General features: G+C 36.8%; 1 protein-coding gene across 2 annotated transcripts in view; it reads right to left on the reverse strand.

The window, feature by feature from the left end:
- The window catches only part of LOC149800574 (spatacsin-like), a 174567-nt gene that overhangs the window by 31810 nt on the left and 121477 nt on the right, over positions 1–21280 (reverse strand). For both annotated transcript variants that reach the window (XM_089954521.1, XM_089954520.1), the window contains exons 31-34: positions 19069–19185; positions 14588–14723; positions 13766–13917; positions 6348–6485 (exon numbers count right to left, since the gene is read on the reverse strand). In XM_089954521.1, the coding sequence (XP_089810647.1) occupies positions 6348–6485; positions 13766–13917; positions 14588–14723; positions 19069–19185 (543 nt within the window). The remainder of the gene's footprint in view (positions 1–6347; positions 6486–13765; positions 13918–14587; positions 14724–19068; positions 19186–21280) is intronic.

Consider the following 21280-nt stretch of genomic DNA (forward strand, 5'->3'; position numbering starts at 1 on the left):
GCTCAGTCATAATAGGTTAATTTACACATGTTCAACAAGTATGTAATCCAGCATGCATTCAATGTAAATAATTCACACAACTCTTATAAATTATATTAATAACGTTGTTGTTTCTAAACTTTACCAGCAAAATGCAATACATGTTACACAATAAATAGTCATAACTATAAATAATCAGTCTGAAGGAAGGTTCTTCTATTTTGTGTCCTTTTATTATGATATTGACTGTCAATTTAATTAATCTAATAAGCTTTCATTAGTTTATAGTTTTAAAACCCGGTCTATATACCAATTTCAGTATTTAAAAGTTTGATGGGCATTTTGCAGCCCCCCACCCCTCTCCATTTATCTAAATTCATGGCAATAGTACATGTTAATAAGCATTACTGGTTTATTAATGAATTTTCAGTGAGTATGATATATACAGGAAATTTAAAATGTCCTTGTATTTAGAGCTTTACAATTATAATAATTATAAGGACTTTGCATTTCTCCCCAACCCAGTACCAAATTTTTCTTAAACTCAACGGACACATTACACATCTTGGATAAAAAAATTATATTTACTAATTCCATAGCTGAATTAATGTTTTAGCACAAATTGTCTTTCAGATGTGTATGCACACCCAGTGTTCCTAGAAGGTGATATTTATTCAGTTTGAAGTCATCCCAGCACACCTAGTGTTCCTAGAAGGTGATATTTATTCAGTCTGAAGTCATCCCAATCAAAACTGGCCATTTCAGTATTTGGAAAGTCTGCTCAAACCTGAGTCATCCCAATCAAAACTGGCCATTTCAGTATTTGGAAAGTCTGCTCAAACTTGAGTCATCCCAATCAAAACTGGCCATTTCAGTATTTGGAAAGTCTGCTCAAACTTGAGTCATCCCAATCAAAACTGGCCATTTCAGTATTTGGAAAGTCTGCTCAAACCTGAATCATCCCAATCAAAACTGGCCATTTCAGTATTTGGAAAGTCTGCTCAAACCTGAGTCATCCCAATCAAAACTGGCCATTTCAGCATTTGGAAAGTCTGCTCAAACCTGAGTCATCCCAATCAAAACTGGCCATTTCAGCATTTGGAAAGTCTGCTCAAACCTGAGTCATCCCAATCAAAACTGGCCATTTCAGCATTTGGAAAGTCTGCTCAAACCTGAGTCATCCCTATCAAAACTGGCCATTTCAGCATTTGGAAAGTCTGCTCAAACTTGAGTCATCCCAATCAAAACTGGCCATTTCAGCATTTGGAAAGTCTGCTCACACCTGAGTCATCCCAATCAAAACTGGCCATTTCAGCATTTGGAAAGTCTGCTCAGACTTGAGTCATCCCAATCAAAACTGGCCATTTCAGCATTTGGAAAGTCTGCTCAAACTTGAGTCATCCCAATCAAAACTGGCCATTTCAGCATTTGGAAAGTCTGCTCAAACTTGAGTCATCCCAATCAAAACTGGCCATTTCAGCATTTGGAAAGTTTGCTCAAACCTGAGTCATCCCAATCAAAACTGGCCATTTCAGCATTTGGAAAGTCTGCTCAAACCTGAGTCATCCCAATCAAAACTGGCCATTTCAGCATTTGGAAAGTCTGCTCAAACCTGAGTCATCCCAATCAAAACTGGCCATTTCAGCATTTGGAAAGTCTGCTCAAACCTGAGTCATCCCAATCAAAACTGGCCATTTCAGCATTTGGAAAGTCTGCTCAAACCTGAGTCATCCCAATCAAAACTGGCCATTTCAGCATTTGGAAAGTCTGCTCAAACCTGAGTCATCCCAATCAAAACTGGCCATTTCAGCATTTGGAAAGTCTGCTCAAACTTGAGTCATCCCAATCAAAACTGGCCATTTCAGCATTTGGAAAGTCTGCTCAAACTTGAGTCATCCCAATCAAAACTGGCCATTTCAGTATTTGGAAAGTCTGCTCAAACTTGAGTCATCCCAATCAAAACTGGCCATTTCAGTATTTGGAAAGTCTGCTCAAACTTGAGTCATCCCAATCAAAACTGGCCATTTCAGTATTTGGAAAGTCTGCTCAAACTTGAGTCATCCCAATCAAAACTGGCCATTTCAGTATTTGGAAAGTCACTGGCCATTTCAGCATTTGGAAAGTCTGCTCAAACTTGAGTCATCCCAATCAAAACTGGCCATTTCAGCATTTGGAAAGTCTGCTCAAACCTGAGTCATCCCAATCAAAACTGGCCATTTCAGCATTTGGAAAGTCTGCTCAAACCTGAGTCATCCCAATCAAAACTGGCCATTTCAGCATTTGGAAAGTCTGCTCAAACCTGAGTCATCCCAATCAAAACTGGCCATTTCAGCATTTGGAAAGTCTGCTCAAACCTGAGTCATCCCAATCAAAACTGGCCATTTCAGCATTTGGAAAGTCTGCTCAAACCTGAGTCATCCCAATCAAAACTGGCCATTTCAGCATTTGGAAAGTCTGCTCAAACTTGAGTCATCCCAATCAAAACTGGCCATTTCAGCATTTGGAAAGTCTGCTCAAACTTGAGTCATCCCAATCAAAACTGGCCATTTCAGCATTTGGAAAGTCTGCTCAAACTTGAGTCATCCCAATCAAAACTGGCCATTTCAGCATTTGGAAAGTCTGCTCAGATGTGAGCCTCTTTGTCATCTGGAACTTGGAATCACGTTTTGGTTTAGGCTTTTTCAGGCACTGTGTTGTGAAAATCATTTTTTTATTCCAAATCTGACATTGTGTCAGACAGTGAACAAGACTGGTATATGACTAATTTTCTTGTGGGTTTTTGTTGTTGTTGTTATTGTTGTACTTTTAATTTTTTTATTCAGGCAAATTGCGTTTCGTTTTTTGTACAGGATCTCAAATTAATAATGTTTTCTGTAATACATATATATGCATATGTTTAAGATTGTAACTGGCAGCATCAGATACAATAACCTTTTGAAAAATACAAGATTGTACATTATTTCACAAAATGCTGCATTGTAAATTATTTATTATACATTTTCTAAATTGACTTGAGTGAACTGGCACATGCATCTTTTTATGCTTGCAATATAAGAAAAAAAAGTATAATGGTTTTTATTATTCAAAGAAAAAGACAAGTTGGGTCCAGACTTTTAAAAATTATTTCCTATTAAAATTCTGAGAGAACTGAAATCATTTTTCAGTACAATATATAGGAAATGTTTAAATTTGTTAAACATATTTTTGATGTTTTATTATTTATGTCACCTGTAGATTACTTTGATTAAAAGCATCTTTTCATTTTCTGGTGATGGACACTTTTTATAGAAAGAAAATGCAAAATGTGTCATTTTTAAGACCATATTGTCTGTGTGTTTGCAATTCTGTACATCGTAAAAGTAGTATTTCCTTTATTACTGTATACATTGATAAAACTATTTAAAGACAACCTACACTGAGTAAAATATCTTGGTTCATGAACTTGAGAAAATGCTGTATGTTTTGAAAGATTTTGTAATTTTTCAGATTTTTAACAGTTTGTATATAAAATAAAGTTACCAGAGTTGTTCTTTTTTCTCAAATATAAAGTACTGCATATCAAGATCAAACTAAGAGTAATTTACAGACTTTGCCTAAAGTGCAACGCTCTAGCAAAGCAATAAACATGGCAAAAACGCTAAATACTGCATATTCCTGCTATTTTTTATAATAAAATATGTCATTTTTAGGAAGCGTTATCTCAAAAAGTACAGTAGATAATGCTGTGATTTTTTCACACGGGCTTTAGAATGTAGTATAGTTTATCTATTTGAAAAGTCGTTATCAAATAAAGGAATATTTTAAGATTGAATTATGCTTTGTATGCTGCTTTGAATCATGGCAATGGGCCTCACTAACACAGGCTGAAACTTGTGAGTTGAGCCACATCAAGACCCTAGAGAGGTTCCATTTGGGAAACAATGTGAGTTTAGATAGGTCAAAATTAGACACATTGGATAGCTCTTTTGTTGTGGCCAATATCATCTCTTGCATGACCTCTGAGCACATCTAAAATTATAGTACGGTATCCCTCAAAGAGGAAAAGAAAGAAGGTAACCAACTGGGGATGGAGTGGTTAAGAATGTTGTGACACCCTCATACACCTTCAACATGGATGGCTTTCTAGCTGTCAAGATTCTTTCCACAACTGAAGCACAGAAGTCCTTTCCATCCAAGGTGCCCCTGACAAGATCCGGGGATGAGGGAGGAAATATCTGGGACATGATGAAATACAAAAAAAAACCCAACATGATTTCTTGAGCAGCATATTGTCATTTTGATTTCCCATGGGTCATGAGATCGATTAGATCATTAATCTGTAAGAGTTACTTACCTTTATATATGATACCATGTGTACTCACTTATAAGATGGGTTCAGCAGCAAACTGCACAGACCCAGATCTGCCATTGCATAACGCAACAGCAGATATGGGTCTGTGCAGTTTGCTAGGAGTAATCAGTAGAACGAACCACACAGATTCTGATCAGCAGATTGACTCAACTTAAAGCAAGTATATACGGTATATGGAAAGCTGTATTTTGTCTTTCAGAGAGAGCTACATTAGAAGATTGTTTCCTGATGATAATGTGATAGGGTAATGTATTTGATGATTATTTGATAGGGTAATGTACTTGATGGAGAAAGTAACTGTTATTAATAAACTGAAAGTCTATGACTCACCTCATTTGGAGAAAGCAGACTTTTACCTAGTACTCACCTCATTGGGAGAAAGCTGATTTGTACCAATGACTCACTTCATTGGGAGAAAGCAGACTTGTACCTATGACTCACCTTGTTGGGAGAAAGCAGACTTGCACCTATGACTCACCTTGTTGGGAGAAAGCAGACTTGTACCTAGAACTCACCTCATTGGGAGAAAGCAGACTTGTACCTATGACTCACCTTGTTGGAAGAAAGCAGATTTGTACCTATGTCTCCCCTCATTGGGAGAAAGCAAACTTGTCCCTAGAACTCACCTCATTGGGAGAAAGCAGATTTGTACCTAGAACTCACCTCACTGGGAGAAAGTAGACATGTACCTATGACTCACCTTGTTGGGAGAAAGCAGACTTGCACCTAGAACTAACCTCATTGGGAGAAAGCAGACTTGTACCTGTGACTCACCTTGTTGGGAGAAAGCAGACTTGTACCTAGAACTCATCTCATTGGGAGAAAGCAGACTTGAACTCACCTCATTGGGAGAAAGCAGACTTGTACCTATGACTCACCTCATTGGGAGAAAGCAGACTTGCACCTAGAACTAACCTTATTGGGAGAAAGCAGACTTGTACCTATGACTCACCTTGTTGGGAGAAAGCAGACTTGTACCTAGAACTCACCTCATTGGGAGAAAGCAGACATGTACCTATGACTCACCTTGTTGGGAGAAAGCAGACTTGTACATAGAACTCATCTCATTGGGAGAAAGCAGACTTGAACTCACCTCATTGGGAGAAAGCAGACTTGTACCTATGACTCACCTCGTTGGGAGAAAGCAGACTTGTACCTATTACTCACCTTGTTGGGAGAAAGCAGACTTGTACCTAGAACTCACCTCATTGGGAGAAAGCAGACTTGTACCTAGAACTCACCTCATTGGGAGAAAGCAGACATGTACCTATGACTCACCTTGTTGGGAGAAAGCAGACTTGCACCTAGAACTAACCTCATTGGGAGAAAGCAGACTTGTACCTGTGACTCACCTTGTTGGGAGAAAGCAGACTTGTACCTAGAACTCACCTCATTGGGAGAAAGCAGACATGTACCTATGACTCACCTTGTTGGAAGAAAGCAGACTTGTACCTAGAACTCATCTCATCCTCATTGGGAGAAAGCAGACTTGTACCTATTACTCACCTCGTTGGGAGAAAGCAGACTTGTACCTATTACTCACCTTGTTGGGAGAAAGCAGACTTGTACATAGAACTCCCCTCATTGGGAGAAAGCAGACTTGTACCTAGAACTCACCTCATTGGGAGAAAGCAAACTTGTACCTAGAACTCACCTCACTGGGAGAAAGCAGACATCTACCTAGAACTCACCTCACTGGGAGAAAGCAGACTTGTACATATGACTCACCTTGTTGAGAAAAAGCAGACTTGTACCTAGAACTCACCTCATTGGGAGAAAGTAGATATGTACCTATGACTCACCTTGTTGGGAGAAAGCAGACTTGTACCTAGAACTCACCTCATTGGGAGAAAGCAGACTTGTATATATGACTCACCTTGTTGGGAGAAAGCAGACTTGTACCTAGAACTCCCCTGATTGGGAGAAAGCAGACTTGAACTCACCTCACTGGAAGAAAGCAGACTTGTACCTATGTTTCCCCTCATTGGGAGAAAGCAGACTTGTACCTAGAACTCACCTCATTGGGAGAAAGCAGACTTGTACTGAGATGTTCTGTGGCCAGTCTGAACTTCTGGGAACAGTTCAACTTGAGAAGCATTTTCAAGATTTCAAACTCATCACTGGCTACAACATCTTCATACTTCATATCAAGCACCTGAAAATATTCTTGGAGTTCATTTTGCTACTATGACTTCTGAATAGACAACCAGTCTGGTTTAAAACCATTTTATCTGCTATCTAGAAAAATGACACACTGAATACAATGAAAAGTATGCATATTTCAATTGTCTATGTTTTAGTAGCTGCCAAGTCTTAATGAATAAGGCCATAGTCTTGCTTGTAATCATTAGTGCTCTTCTCAGTTATCCCCCTCACCATGACCTTTTAACCCTAGAATCATCTACTTGCTTATAAGTCAGATACAGCTGTAAAATGCACAGACCCAGAACTTGAGTTGAATAATAAACCAGCATATCTGGGTCTGCAAAATGCACAGACCCAGAACTTGAGTTGAATAATAAACCAGCAGATCTGGGTCTGTAAAGTTTGTCTGGACTAACCAGAAGAACAAACAATGTAAACCCTCACATGATAGTGCATTATGCATAGGCAGATCTGGGTCTATGTTGTTTGCAGTTGAATCTGGCAAATAAGGGGGGATATATGGTTTTCAGTGTAACAATGCAATGTATGGTGTTGAGTAAAAAAAACACACTTTTCCTAGTTCATAAGAAAATAAAATCATTCAAAACATTATGGACAGTGGTAATATTGTTCATATTAAATCTAGCAAAACTTCCAAAAACAGGACCTTCTCAAATTTAAAATTCTCCATAAACCTACCATTCTGGTTTAGAATGGATATGTTTCTTAAAAATTGTTTGTTGTGAAAATCTCTATAAACCAGAACCTTTGAATACTGGAGCAATTCTCAGAAACACTCTTGTAAATATAGTGTAAATCTACTTCTAAAATCCCAATGTGGTTATCTTGCTATTAGTAAAAATCACATGATGTGAGAAGTGTCAATGTGCTAATTCAATAACTGACATGTGTCTTGTTAACCTGGCTATAATGGTTAAGTATTTGCACACATGAGATCCAGCAAATGAAGCCACGGGTACACAATAAATGATCTCAAAGCCGTTTGTTTATAAACTGAAATCTTCACATTAGGTGTATTAAATAAGTAATGTCTGTTGGCTTATTTTAGCAATGAAAGTGCTAAAAGGTCATCTGCTTGCTGAGGTGAAGTCAGATGAGAGTGGTCTCCCCTTGGGCATTGGGATTGGTGCCAGCTCCAATTAGTGTTCAATGACTACTTAAGTGAATGTGCCTGAACTTCATGGAAGGTGCCTGTATTATGATTAGCTAAGCACTGTTGAAGGAACATATTACACTGCAAAACTTGGTTTGTTCTTTAAATACATTACCTGTTTATAATATAAATGGAGGACAGATAAAAGTTGGTGGAAGTTACATACCCTTACTCCAGAGTTGGCCCTGACTCTATGATCCCAATATATGTTAGGAAGTTTAGATTCTCAACATGTGAGATATGTGATAGGGTTAGCTCAGGTCAATGAATGGCCATAATCTTGAGGATGATTTGTGCTCCCAAAAATTTAACTAAGGTGAGCAACCCACATTGTTATAAAGTTTCTAGGTGACTTGGGGAGGTCCACTGCTGATACGGGTACCTCCAGGCTGAACTGAACACGAAAGGTCTCTGAAGTTAGTTTGAAAATGTCTCTTCAATAAGAGGTATAAGATGAGAAGATTCATGGCTGCATTGTAAAGACCTAATCAGTGAAGACATTCTCAAGGTAAAATTTGGTTTTCTGGGTGAATGGATGATGCCACCTAGGTGATCTTCAAGGCATGTTCTTGGGGCTGTCAGACTAGATTGATAAAGATTTGTGTGAGTCAGTCAGTGGGGCTTTGGGATCATAATCCAAAAGTAGCAGGATTGATAGCCACCTGGGTCAGACTGGGTTGACTACCTTGATGTGTCCCTGGGAAAGGCAGTTAGCTTCCATTTTGTCAGCATGATATAATAGTCAATAGAGTGTTAAAAAAGCCTTTAAAACCCACAAATACAAAACAAAAAAAATTAAAAAGGTTTTGAACTCTCCTGCCATGGTTATGAAACAATGGGATGAAATGAGGTCGGATCTATCCTTGTTGAGAAGGAATCAAAGGCAAAGCATGGGTTAAAAATGGCTTTTATGTCGTGGTACACAAGACTGCTCAATGTAACAGTATTAAGAATCAATCTGAACATCTTCGAAACATGGGTGCCTGAAAATGTGTTGGCTGAAAGAGTTTACAATCTAATGGTGCTTGCCTTTAGCCTTGGGAACTAGTCAAAGTCTGAAGCAAAATCCTATTGAGTTTGTACTATGAAGAAACTCAGCCCTTTTGTGAGGGCAATGTTTTAATTTTGCTGTTGAATGTCAGCTTTGAACAAGTCTTTGGGGATGTCTGTAGCACAGGAAGCCCATCATATTGGGGGCAGGCTGCTAAGTGTGATCCGGAGGCCCTTTGTAATGATTTGCAAGACCCACAGATCATCGGGGCAGAGTCTCTCTCATTCTAAAGCAAAGTGTTTAAGTCTTGTCACTTCAAGGAATCTCATAAAATGGTGGCATGTGCATGGCATATTTTCTAATGGAAGTATGCCATGGCAGGAAGCTGGTCTGAAATGAGCTCTTCTAAGACCACTGAAATGAGTTCTTCTAAGACCATGCCCTGTCTTCACATGCTCTCAGGAACAGGGCCCACACAGAGTGAAAGGGCTTGGAGGAGGGTTTCCTGATCTAGTTTGCCTAAGACTTCACATTCTTTTTTTAAATATTTTCTCTAGGATGAGCATTTGAATGTTAGGTCTTTGCAAGGTATGCTCTTCTGAAGCCTGTTTCCTGATGTCCTCAATATGGCTGTAGAACAGAATGATGAAAAACAGTTCAAAAGACTGATTTGTGATGATTCTTTGGAAGACCTGATATGCAGCTCTTTCTGTGAGCTATGATACTGCTGCATATTGAGAAAGGTTTTCTGGTCCATGCACACAGAGGTTTTAACATTTCCAGGCCTGTATGAGGGATGTAACTTACGTGTAGAAGACCAGCACGTGTGTCTTGTTAAAAGCCAGAATGAAGTTTACTTAGAGTCACTGCTGTAAAAAGAAAGGTACCATATATAATCACAAACTGCACAGATCCGGATCTGTCATTGCATAATGCATTAATTTTTGTTGGGAGTAATCAGTAGAACAAAAATAACAGATCCTGATCTGTTTGTGCATTACATGATGGTAAATCAGGATCTTTGTTATTTGATTCTAAGTGAGTATATGTGGTATGCTAATTCTTGGATCCTGAATGTCAGTGAATGCAGTAACATTTGAAGGAAGACCAGTCATTCATGGTTGAAAGATCAAGGGATGGGACTCAATGAAGGGACAATTATGGGCTGGGAGGAGATGGGGAGAACTCTGGAGTCAGAAGTCAGAAGACTTCTTCAATAGATGCATGAAAGGCTGAGACTTCCCTGGACATTGTCTAAACAAAGAAGGATGATAGGCTTGTGAGTGTGCTTCTACAAACTAGGAAACGTGGGATGACAAAGAAATCTCCTGCAAAGGTAGCAACATCTTGAATCCTAGAAATGGTACAGAAAGACAGACCATCACATGCAATGATCCAGGATGAGACTCAGGATGTGGAGTGGACAAGGTCCAGGGCTCACTGAAATCTGGTGCTGAATTCCAGTATTGGTTATGGAGGGAATGATCACCACATCAAGTACTGGGGTCTGCTTTTGGTGATGTTAGTTGTCTGGTGCTGATCCAAGTATCATGTCATTACAATCCCAGTATTCTGTTCAGTGTTGATGTGTTCTGGTTGTGACACTGTGGGTGCTAGAGCAGGGCTGTAATTGTACAAGTTTGCATGATCTTTAATAAATTGGCAGTCCTTCAGCCTTGTATGAAATAGTCATGCATAGGCTGGCAACATAGGTGGCAATGCAGATGGCATCCACATCCTTAGGTGAGCATTTCTTGTCAACTGGATTAATTGCCTAATGGTGAAGCAGGTCCATCTTTTTTCTGACCAATTATAGCAAACATGGAAATATGGTTCAAATGATACCCTATACAGCTTATACAGGTGGAATGATTATTTTCTTCCACCTTTAATCTTTTACACACCTGATATTAAATACAGCCCATTATTGTTGATGCTTGTAACTTGAAAGACAAAACAACAGCATATACAGGTGAAATTAGTAAAGCACTGGAGTGAAATTTCTGTAAAAGGGATGCTATGAATAAAGAAAAATGCAAGAGGAAATTACCCAAAAGGTACTACAAATGGCAAAAGATATGCCTGCCTTGTGACCCTTTTCCTGCTAATGACCTTTACCTTTGAGCAAGGGACTTGACCACTGTGGATCTGGGTACAGTTTCAACAGTATACTAGCATGAGGATTTTATGTCATTATAAGGACTTTTCATCATAATTGCAGATTTAAGGATGGATAATGCACTTGTACAAATTATTCCATCCAAGTTTATCTAACAGCATCAATTTTTCTTTTAGTATTTTCTCTTCTCCTCACCATTAGATAGTAAGAAAGCTGATGACAGTTACATTAGGGAAACAAATGGTGTTGATGTAATTATAGACATTTTTTGCTGGTATAGGTCATTATAGGCGATTTATTATAAAAATTAAACTGATCTTGTCAGTCTGTTTCAGTGATACAAGTCATACATGCTGGAGTTGTTGGATTGAGTAAAGGGATCATCGTTTATTATGTATTTATTGTTTTAAGGTTGTTCCACTTACACAGAACAATTTAAGTACCATAACAGATCTAAACTGGCATCTCAGATAGTCCACCACTATCTTTGGTACATAAGGCAAACATCTGGCATTACCGTACTGGTGATTGTTTGGTACATGAGGCAAGCATCTGGCATAACTTACTGTTTGGTGCATGAGGCAAACATCTGGCATTATTTTATTGGTAATTGTTTGGTACACAAGGCAAACATCTGGCATTACTTTACTGGTGATTGTTTGGTATATAAGGCAAACATCTGGCATTATGTTACAGGTAATACTTTGGTGCATGAGGAAAACATCTACATCTAGCATTGCCTTATAGGTGATAATTTGGTACATGAGGCAAACATCTGGCATTATCTTACTCGTGATTGTTTGGTACATGAGGCAAGCATCTGGCATCATGTTACTGGTGAATCTTTGGTGCATGAGGCAAACATCTATATATAGCACTGCCATATTGGTGATTATTTGGTACAAGAGGCAAACATCTGGCATTACCTCACTGGCGATTATTTGGTACAAGAGGTCAACATCTGGCATTACCTCATTGGTGATTGTTTGGTACAAGAGGTAAACATATGGCATTACCTCACTGGTGATAATTTGGTACATGAGGCAAACATCTGGCATTACCTTACTGGTGATTGTTTGGTACATGAGACAAGCATCTGGCATCATGTTACTGGTGAATCTTTGGTGCATGAGGCAAACATCTATATATAGCACTGCCATATTGGTGATTATTTGGTACAAGAGGTAAACATCTGGCATGACCTCATTGGTGATTATTTGGTACATGAGACAAATATCTTGCATTGCCTTATTGGTAATTATGAAACTCATCTAATGTGCCTAATACTACAGACCATAAAACAGGCAATTAAGACATTGTTGATTAGTTTATCGAACAATAAAGTTTGACAACTGACGTGCAAAATATTCATCCATGATAATGATGGTCTGAGCAGATGGTGAATTCTTCCCTGGAGTGAGAAAACTGGTGAAAGTCACAGAAGCGAAGTCAGTTGCAAGGACTCTGGATATAATGCAGTAGTGCTATGGACCCCATAAACAAGGTTATAAAAACTATAATTTATAAAATATAAATTAAAAGAATTTTTTTATTACAATCAGCTGATAAACTTGACTTCAAAACTAATGTACTTGATTTGGACATTATCAGAACATGATTTTTACTTTAACTCTAATTAGGCATTATTTTATTCTAAGAACATAAGGTAATGTATTCCTAACAGGCTATTGTACACCTTAAATTACCTAATGTCTCTAATATTTGTTACTGGTCAGTGCCAACTACTGTATGTGGTTAAAATACATAGGACTGTTGAATTTGCCTTGAGTACTTTAGCCACCTCAGGAGATTAGCAAATTAATCTCTCTGACCACTGGTTATAGAGAAGACCAGCTTGCTGTTGACCTTTGTTTACTGACACCTGGACAGCAATAGATCAAAGAAAGGATCAGCAGTGGCTTTTTAACTTGCTGCCACTTTCTGTAATCTGTTGCAGTGCAGCAGAGAAGAGACAGATGTTCCTTTGCATAATGTGGCTACAATTAAGGTCCATTCAAAAGAGTATCACTTTGCAGTGAAATCAGATATAAAAGTGAGTCTGTATTACCAACATTTATGAGCAAATTAAGATATTTAATCTGGCAATGGAGACATATTGGAAAATGAAAATAGGATTGTGATTTTGAGGTATTCACAGAAAAGGATGTTGAGAGGCTGCATCTGTGCAATGGGGCCATTTTAACTCAGCTGATGATCAAACTGGATCAAAATTGATGAAGACAGCCCCACTGCTGAATGCAAAACTGATGCTGACAATGTCCAGTTCTTCCCAGGTGCCAAAAGAGAAAACTTTGATCCCAATCAACAGGAAGTAGGATCTACTATTGCCAGTGACCAGGAGTACTAACCACAAATACCCCCATGCTATTTCTGATGCCATAATTTTATTCAAGAAATAGATGATGTGGCTAGAAAGCCAGGACATTAAACCCTGAAAATTATGCAGCTATGAAATATCATAGACTTTGCTTGAAAAAAAGGCTCCAGTCTCACACAACCTCAAATCATGAAATACTTTCAGTGGGAAGTACACAACGGGTGAGAGAACAGTGTTTATTCTATTTAGATTAGTTCTTATTGTGAACAAATGGGTTTGTTTCAGACTTCAATGGATTTTAAATGGATTACATACATGTAAATTTATTATTTTGTTATCGTTTTAGTTATTCCAGTTTTTGGAAATGCTAAAAGCAAGCTGTACATGATGTGATATCACTCAGTCACTAGTCATCACATGTAACTGATGAAATGGGATATTTTATTGACTTGACCTTACACAGGGCACCTGTTATTGATAGAAGTTCACTTATTTAATTGCAAAACAGGTCGAGAAATAGTAAATATGCATTTGTGAGCCCTTACATGATCAGCATTAACGGAACCAAACTGCCAGGTTATAATGAGGGAGAACCGCAACATGTTTCAAGGAACACACTACTTGATAAAAGGTGCAAAACAGCCCCATGTTCATGCAAGATTCCTTACTGATGAAACTCTAAAGGCAGTGATGATCCTGCGGCAGAATTGTTGCCCATGGTTACAGTGTTTACACAGTCTCTCCATGGTTTCTAACACTTCCTCTTTGTCTGCTGACAGGAAGTCCAGGGATGGTGGGACACTGCTCATCAGGCTCAGTGCTGGAAGAGAATTGATTTACTTACATAAATTGTAGAACTTGCTAGAACTTATATTCATGACTGCTCAGACTTATATTTTGGGGGGATTTAGAGGTGAAGAATTTGGGAGAACCATCCAGAAAATAGATGTTTTATGAAGGCATCAACATATGGACCAAATGGACACTGTGATACATCAGCTTAAGTAAACAAAAAGATAATATTGATAAGGGCAATAACTCTTACTTAATTATTCATTACAATAATACCTATGCAACAGCTTTGCTTTATAATTACTTTTGCATGAGAAAAGTAGGGAGATTGAAGAAAGTTGTTACAGTGTAGAGGTCAGAATGTTTATAGTTTTGCTCTCTTCAGTGTCTCCATGTGTCAGGAAAGAAAACTGCAAATGAAAAGAAAGAGCCAAGCTCATGATCAAACAAAATCTTGAAGCAAAATTTTAACAAAACTGTTCATGCTCCTTTTGCTGGAAATTATGTTTTATTTTTGGATAATGTGGCACATAATAAATATCATCCCCTTTCAGCTTGGTTATGTTATCCATAAATCCTAGACCTAGAGAAAGAGATATCATCCTTTCTATCACTTCATTGTGTGATGACATCAAAAATGAATGTTATTTCCAAGTTACAATTAAACAAATCAAACGTGTTATATTTTTCTAACTCACAGCTGGATGTTTTGAGCATGGGAACGGCCACAAGAGACAGTCTGCGGGTCTTGCTTGAGTCAGATGTTATCAGTCGAATCATCTCGGGGTCTATGGAAGACGTGTTGATTGTTCTTAGACTCAGCCGGATACAGGTCTGCAAAAATGCATTTGCAACTTTAATTTCCTTGGGCAATTCTATGAACCAAAGACTCCATTCAATTCAGTAATTACAGAGTGTACATGAAGCCATCTGAGTTGCAAAAAACTTGTGTCTGAATCTATCTCGGTACATAGATATATTCTGCAAAGGCCATCAATAAGTACTTCTTGCTATTCTTATTTAATTTAAATACACTGCTTTTCTCAGACAGACCATAGTCCTTCATGTGACCTATACGATGCTCTCATGAAATACAGAAGGGAAATCTTCTAGTAAGACCATTTTTATCTTGTCATATCGTTGTGCATAATCAAAAATATGTGTAATCAAGACAAAACAAGACATTTTCATACGTAGGTACTGATTCTAAAAAAAGTAACATGCCTGGAAATTCACGATTAAACATGGATGCTGATACCTATCAAACAGAGAGTGTGAGATTGGTGTAAAAAGAAATATTCTCATTCTTTATATTAAATTTTGTTAACAGATAAATCTGGGTCAGATAACGTACATCATATTATCTGATGCAGAATCATGGATCAGTAAAACAAAGTGTTTGGATGCATGGGTATGCTTTTTATAGATATCCTTGAAATACTGTTTCATTTTCACTTGTATTTCCAGTTTTGTATCACGTATTGTTTACCACATGTTGTACAGGTGAGCATATAATGTATGATATGATGCCCTATCAACTCTGAAGTATATAACAGGTTTGTATATGTGCTTTTGAAAAGTTTGGATTTCTCCATTTTGATACAAACAGCGAGACTGACTGAGTTGCAATCCAATACTTCATTTGCAAACAATTAACCAAAAGAAACAAGGGAGATTACTTAAAAATTTGGTCTTCCTCAATGACTCCAAAGCTTTAAGCCAGTTTTCTGCACAAAAACTCATGGATTCTGGGAAATGTCCAGCAGAGGCCAAAAGGAAAATAATGACTGAAGATGTTTACACGTAAAGATAGCTGCTATTAAACTGCCAGAATTACAATCCCTATGGACGAAATTGAGTTGTTGTCATGCTTTTATTAAAACTTCGCACAAAATTTAAGATGGTTAGCTTCTGTTCTCAGAAAATATGATGAAATGTTTTTCAATCACTGTTCAGTGCATAAATGTTTAATCTGTTGCAATTTATTATATGAATCAGACATTTTACAAGGATAAAGGGAGATAAGAATAACAGTGTAAATAAATATTTATCTGTATAGATACATAAAGTTTTATCATTTTCATATAATACTGATTATCAAGAACATAACCTTTTCCTCTGAGCATTTGTTTGTGAACTTAATGATGTCATGGTAATTGCCACATTATTAAAAGGCTCTGTCCTGTTCTCTTTGTGATCCAGTCCAAAATGATCATATAATCATCTACAAATTTTAAAAACACGAAAGGTTTGTATGGTGCCAACTTGAACATTTCCCATTCTAAATCACCCATAAAGACACTGGTGTAAGATGGGGCAACTTTAAGACCCCACAGCAGTTCTGCTAAATTGTAAGTAATGGGAATCATTAACGGTCACATCATTTTGGCATAAAACCAGTTTCAAAAGGAAAAAGATGTTTTGATTAAAGAGATGATAATGGGGTTTCTAAGTAGCTAGGATTCTAATCACTGAAGTTAACCATTCATGACTGGGAATGTTAGTGTAGAGGGAGGTGATATCCACTGTGACCAAAAGTAATTTTATTTATAAAATCCATGATATCTTCAATTCATGAGGTGATGGATTTAACATAAACTACTGACTTTTCAGTAAGTGATTTATTCCCACTACTGAAATGTCTTCTGGGTAATTTTTTTCAGGCCTTCATGTATCTTATGTAAAAGGTAGAATCTCATTGCATGGACTTTGTTATTAATATTGTTATTTAAAACTGTCTCTGCAATTTTGTCAGGAATAAAGCCTTCATGTATCTTATGAAAAAGGTAGAATCTCACTGGATGGACTTTGTTATTAATATTATTTAAAACTGTCTCTGCAATTTTGTTGGGAATATGGCCTTCATATATCTTATGTAAAAGGTAGAATCTCATTGCATGGACTTTATTATTAATATTGTTATTTAAAACTGTCTCTGCAATTTTGTCGGGAATATGGCCTTCATATATCTTATGTAAAAGGTAGAATCTCATTGCATGGACTTTGTTATTAATATTGTTATTTAAAACTGTCTGGGCAATTTTGTCAGGAATATGGCCTTCATATATCTTATGTAAAAGGTAGAATCTCACTGGATGGACTTTGTTATTAATATTGTTATTTAAAACTGTCTCTGCAATTTTGTCAGGAATAACGCCTTCATATATCTTATGTAAAAGGTAGAATCTCATTGCATGGACTTTGTTATTAATATTGTTATTTAAAACTGTCTGGGCAATTTTGTCAGGAATATGGCCTTCATATATCTTATGTAAAAGGTAGAATCTCATTGCATGGACTTTGTTATTAATATTGTTATTTAAAACTGTCTCTGCAATTTTGTCAGGAATATGGCCTTCATATATCTTATGTAAAAGGTAGAATCTCATTGCATGGACTTTGTTATTAATATTGTTATTTAAAACTGTCTGGGCAATTTTGTCGGGAATATGGCCTTCATATATCTTATGTAAAAGGTAGAATCTCATTGCATGGACTTTGTTATTAATATTGTTATTTAAAACTGTCTGGGCAATTTTGTCAGGAATATGGCCTTCATATATCTTATGTAAAAGGTAGAATCTCATTGCATGGACTTTATTATTAATATTGTTATTTAAAACTGTCTCTGCAATTTTGTCAGGAATAAAGCCTTCATGTATCTTATGTAAAAGGTAGAATCTCACTGGATGGACTTTGTTATTAATATTATTTAAAACTGTCTCTGCAATTTTGTCGGGAATATGGCCTTCATATATCTTATGAAGAAGGTAGAATCTTGGTATACGGATTATGTCATTTATAAAGTTATAGAAAACTTTATCGTCAACTGCTCCTTTATCATGAATTTTGTGTACCAATGCTTGAATCATTTTATGATTTCAGTTAGATCTCTTTGGTTTTCATTATTTGCTGTCTTTGTGTTTTTTCTAGATAATTATTGGGGTTCATGATTACTATGAGCTTGTTAATAATACCTTTGTTATTTAATAGTTTGAAGAGAGTCTGTTTTTTATCTCTGAGGTTAAAACAATATTTTCTTTCTTGTTTGAATTTTCAACAAGCTTGCTGATGTTTACACTGTATTCATTATTAACTGGTGAAGACCAAGTAGTCTTCTGCTTAAATCAACAGAAATTTTCTTCTTCAAAAGAGTCTGTCGTATCATCCTATTTTGATGAATCATGGAAGAAATATTTAAACCACATAAGCATTGACAAAAGAAAAAAGGGAAACACACCTATGTGTTACTCTGTGTGATTGGTCACCACTTTACTCTCCCAGCCAATGGTAATCTGGTTTGATAGTTAACACTCATATGAAATTGAAAAATCATTGTACATAAAACTTTGTGAAAAACCTCCTGAAATACTCTAAGAATGAACAAATAAAAATAAACCATTGCAAAGATCTTATAAGTAATGTATCTGTAATTATAGTGAACTCCATCTTTCTCAACAAACACAAATAAAGCCATATAAAGTTATATTCGGTTGTCAATATGATAGTTCAACAATCCTTAGTAAATTTATGATGCAGAAACTGGTGGACTAACAATCAGAGGACAATCAAGAAAGCTGCATGTCAAATTTGACTGAAATCCAACAATCTAAGGTAAAAATATGGCACAGAAACAGAAGTAAGGAGGAAGGGCTAAAGGTAGGAGGATGGGCTAAAGGTAGGAGGATGAGCTAAAGGTAGGAGGATGGGCTAAAGGTAGGAGGATGATCTAAAGGTAGGAGGATCTGCTAAAGGTAGGAGGATAGGCTATCAGGGGTCATACCTACTGTAAATGATGTCATGGGAGGCTGGAAATTACACTTATCTAATGTCTCATCAATACAAAGCTGCATACCAAATCTGTTTAAAATCCAACAAAACTTGGTGAAGTTATTATGTTGAGCCCATTGTTAGGAGGCTGGGTTATCAGGGGCCATTACTCCTGTAAATGCTGTGGAATATTGGAAATCAAACTTGTTTGAGATATTATAAAGATAAAGCTGCATATTAAATTTGGTTTAAATCACATATTTTCCCTGTAAAATTATGTTGCAGACAAAAACGTTTGGTGACAGGTTTTCACCTATGATTAGACAAAAGATGTGATACGTCATTACTTGACCTTTTCATTCTCATTGTGCATTGTTTAAATACAAAAGCAGAGCTCATACAGACTGACCAGTATGATAGCCAGGTCCTGACTGTAGATGGCAAATTCTGTGGCCACATGGCAGCTCTCTTTAATACATCCTGCATCAAGAAGTTCCCCTATCAATGTGAGTAATGCAGTCTCTTCCTGTGAAAGAGTCAAAATAAAGATGAAATGTATAACTTTCTTCCTTCCTAAAACTGTCATTGTTTATAACAACAGAGACAATTATGAAAATCCATTTAATATCAAGAAATTTATTCTCCTGCATGCTGAAAAATGTTGGTATTTCCCAAACCTTCCTATATTTTAACCTTTAATACTCCATCACATAAATCAAATAGGAGAGACCTATATACCAAAGTTGATGCAAATACAATTACAATCAAAACTTCAAACAGAACCATTTCCTTTTTTCTTAAAATGTTAATGACAAATTGACAAAAGTCAAAACAACAAAGAAATCTTATGGATAATATCTTTCACCAGCATTTAAAGTTTGCACACAAATATAAGTCTGCAAACAACACAAACAAAAATGTGTATAGAATTCACTTTCTCTTGGCTGGCTTAGTGGTTCACTATAGACACTCTAGTTTCATCCACTGACTCTGGGTGACCTCTTGTACTTCAATTTGTGTGGAAAACTGAAAGGCTTTGAATTCCTTGGTATTGATAGGAACAATTGGATTCATCATTCTGCCTCACTAGTTGAGGGTGCACCAACGAATGAAATGAGATATACCAGACTTAATGCCATAATAGATGTAAGTCTTGGGATAAAACAAAATAAAAATGTATTATCCATGTCCAACGATTTAAATGCATCTACAACAAATATCCTTGTTGGTGTCCTAGTACTTGCCAAAATCTGAGACACAATCAGCATGATCATAACACATTACGCCTGTTTGTGTTCAGCTGCCAATTCAAAATATCTGTTATATAGTACTATCAAAACCTTTACCTTACTTTTGTGAGCATATTTTCTTTTATCTCTATCATGAAAATTCAAAAAAGGTACAATATATACATGCTTTCAAATTGAGTCCAAGTGCAAAAAGTACAGACCCTGACCTGTCATCCCAAAATGTGCCAGCAGATCAGAGTCTAAGTTGTTTGTTCTACAGATTTCTGTTAACAAACTTCACAAACCCAGATCTGCCATTGTATTGTGGATGGCAGATATGTGTGTGTGCAGTTTGCAGTTGTAATCAACTTATAAGCAAGTAAATATGGTAATTCAAGACCACAGGAAGCATGGTAAAACAGTAATTAGTAATTAATATCCTTCCTTATTCTTAATATATTAGCAGATTTATTCATTTTGTTATTTTTTCCCTGGGGCCCTGAGTGGCTGAGTGGTCTAAAGCACTCACTGTTATGATCACTGCCAGCTCACTTCCGTCAGTGTGGGTTTGAGTCCTGGATTTGGCCAATTTGGGTATGTGAAAAAGTTTGCCAGTAGCTTCTCATGGGTTGTTGGTTCCTTCATGTGTTTTCTCTGGCTGCCATGTATAGTATGCGCTGAAAAATGGCATTAAACCATACAATAACAACCATTGTTTTCCATGGTCCGATGGTGCCTGTTATTTGTATTTTTCAATATCAGCAAGGAGGAATTATTTTTCAGGTGTCAATACTCATTTGTTCTACACAATGAATCCAAATGGTAAGTGTTTAAAATGTAAAGAGGATTCAGAGACAAGATGCCATTCAAGACTGCAATACTCAAAATAGCCACAAAAAATAAGATTGACCAGGAAGCTGAGTCATATATTCACACATGATCAGTTGAGTCATACATTCACACATGATCAGTTGAGTCATATATTCACACATGATCAGTTGAGTCATATATTCACACATGATCAGTTGAGTCATATATTCACACATGATCAGTTGAGTCAGATATTCACACATGATCAGTTGAGTCATATATTCACACATGATCAGTTGAGTCCTATATCCACACATGATCAGTTGAGTCATATATTCACACATGATCAGTTGAGTCATATATTCACACATGATCAGTTGAGTCATATATTCACACATGATCAGTTGAGTCAGATATTCACACATGATCAGTTGAGTCATATATTCACACATGATCAGTTGAGTCATATATTCACACATGATCAGTTGAGTCAGATATTCACACATGATCAGTTGAGTCAGATATTCACACACGATCAGTTGAGTCATATATTCTGCCTGCTCCACTCTTTCAGAGCCCTAT

Source organism: Sinohyriopsis cumingii, chromosome 4 (assembly GCF_028554795.1).
Source record: "Sinohyriopsis cumingii isolate HCF-2022 chromosome 4, ASM2855479v2, whole genome shotgun sequence".
Lineage (NCBI taxonomy): Eukaryota > Metazoa > Mollusca > Bivalvia > Unionida > Unionidae > Sinohyriopsis > Sinohyriopsis cumingii.